Here is a 732-nt window from a genome sequence, read left to right as displayed (position 1 = left end):
TTCCTCCCCCGTGCCCCAGCCGATTCACGGCAGGTCAGAAACTTCTGCTGACAGTAAAGCACCACCTGACGTTCGGCAGAACCTCTCTGAACCATCAAGGAGACAAACGAGAAGGGTGGTGTCAGCAGAGAATGCCTCCACACCGTGAGAGGCTAACAGGCTTTCTCCCCACAGACAGAGACAGGAATAGGGAGGGTGCCCTGGCACAGCCCAGCAGGGAGGAGAGGTCTGGGACAGCTGCAGCAGCTACCTCCGGCTGGAATAAAAGCCTAAGGCCATCACACCACCAAGAGCTTTCCAGCAAGCTCCAAGCTGTTGTTGCCTTAACCAGGAGGTAGGAAAGCGCCTCTGTTCCACGGGGCACTCACCCAAGCTGCCGCGGCAGTCGAGGATTTTGAAGCCGCTCTGCATGCAGGCTGCCAGCAGCAGGAAGTCGCAGGTGGGGTGCCACTTCAGCCGCCAAACCCCTCCTTCGACGTGGGTGTCTGCCAGCGGCTGCTTCATGTTCCTGGTGTCCCACAGCAGCACGTGCTCATCGTAGCTGAAGACAGAGCACAAATAAATACGTGGACAAGCAGCAAAGCTATGTCAGTGCAACAAGTACAGAAGAAAACGAGGAAAGACGGCATGCTCCTCCCCACAGGGAACGTCCGAGGAGACACCTCGAGCAGCAGCAGCGCGTTCGCAGTAACAGAGGGGGCTGGTCACACCAGTGAAGAGCGGCTGGCAAGG

At 58.1% G+C, this 732-nt stretch overlaps 1 protein-coding gene across 1 annotated transcript in view; it reads right to left on the bottom strand.

Moving 5' to 3' along the window:
• DPH7 (diphthamide biosynthesis 7) overlaps nt 1–732 on the bottom strand; it is a gene marked incomplete at its 5' end in the record, with an annotated part of 6,146 nt that overhangs the window by 1,536 nt on the left and 3,878 nt on the right. Inside the window, one exon of the mRNA XM_010139479.1 lies at nt 369–544. Within this exon, the coding sequence (XP_010137781.1) occupies nt 369–544 (176 nt within the window). The remainder of the gene's footprint in view (nt 1–368; nt 545–732) is intronic.

This window comes from Buceros rhinoceros, unplaced genomic scaffold, assembly GCF_000710305.1.
Source record: "Buceros rhinoceros silvestris isolate BGI_N320 unplaced genomic scaffold, ASM71030v1 scaffold41780, whole genome shotgun sequence".
Classification (NCBI taxonomy): domain Eukaryota; kingdom Metazoa; phylum Chordata; class Aves; order Bucerotiformes; family Bucerotidae; genus Buceros; species Buceros rhinoceros.
This window is presented reverse-complemented; position numbering and strand designations above follow the sequence as displayed.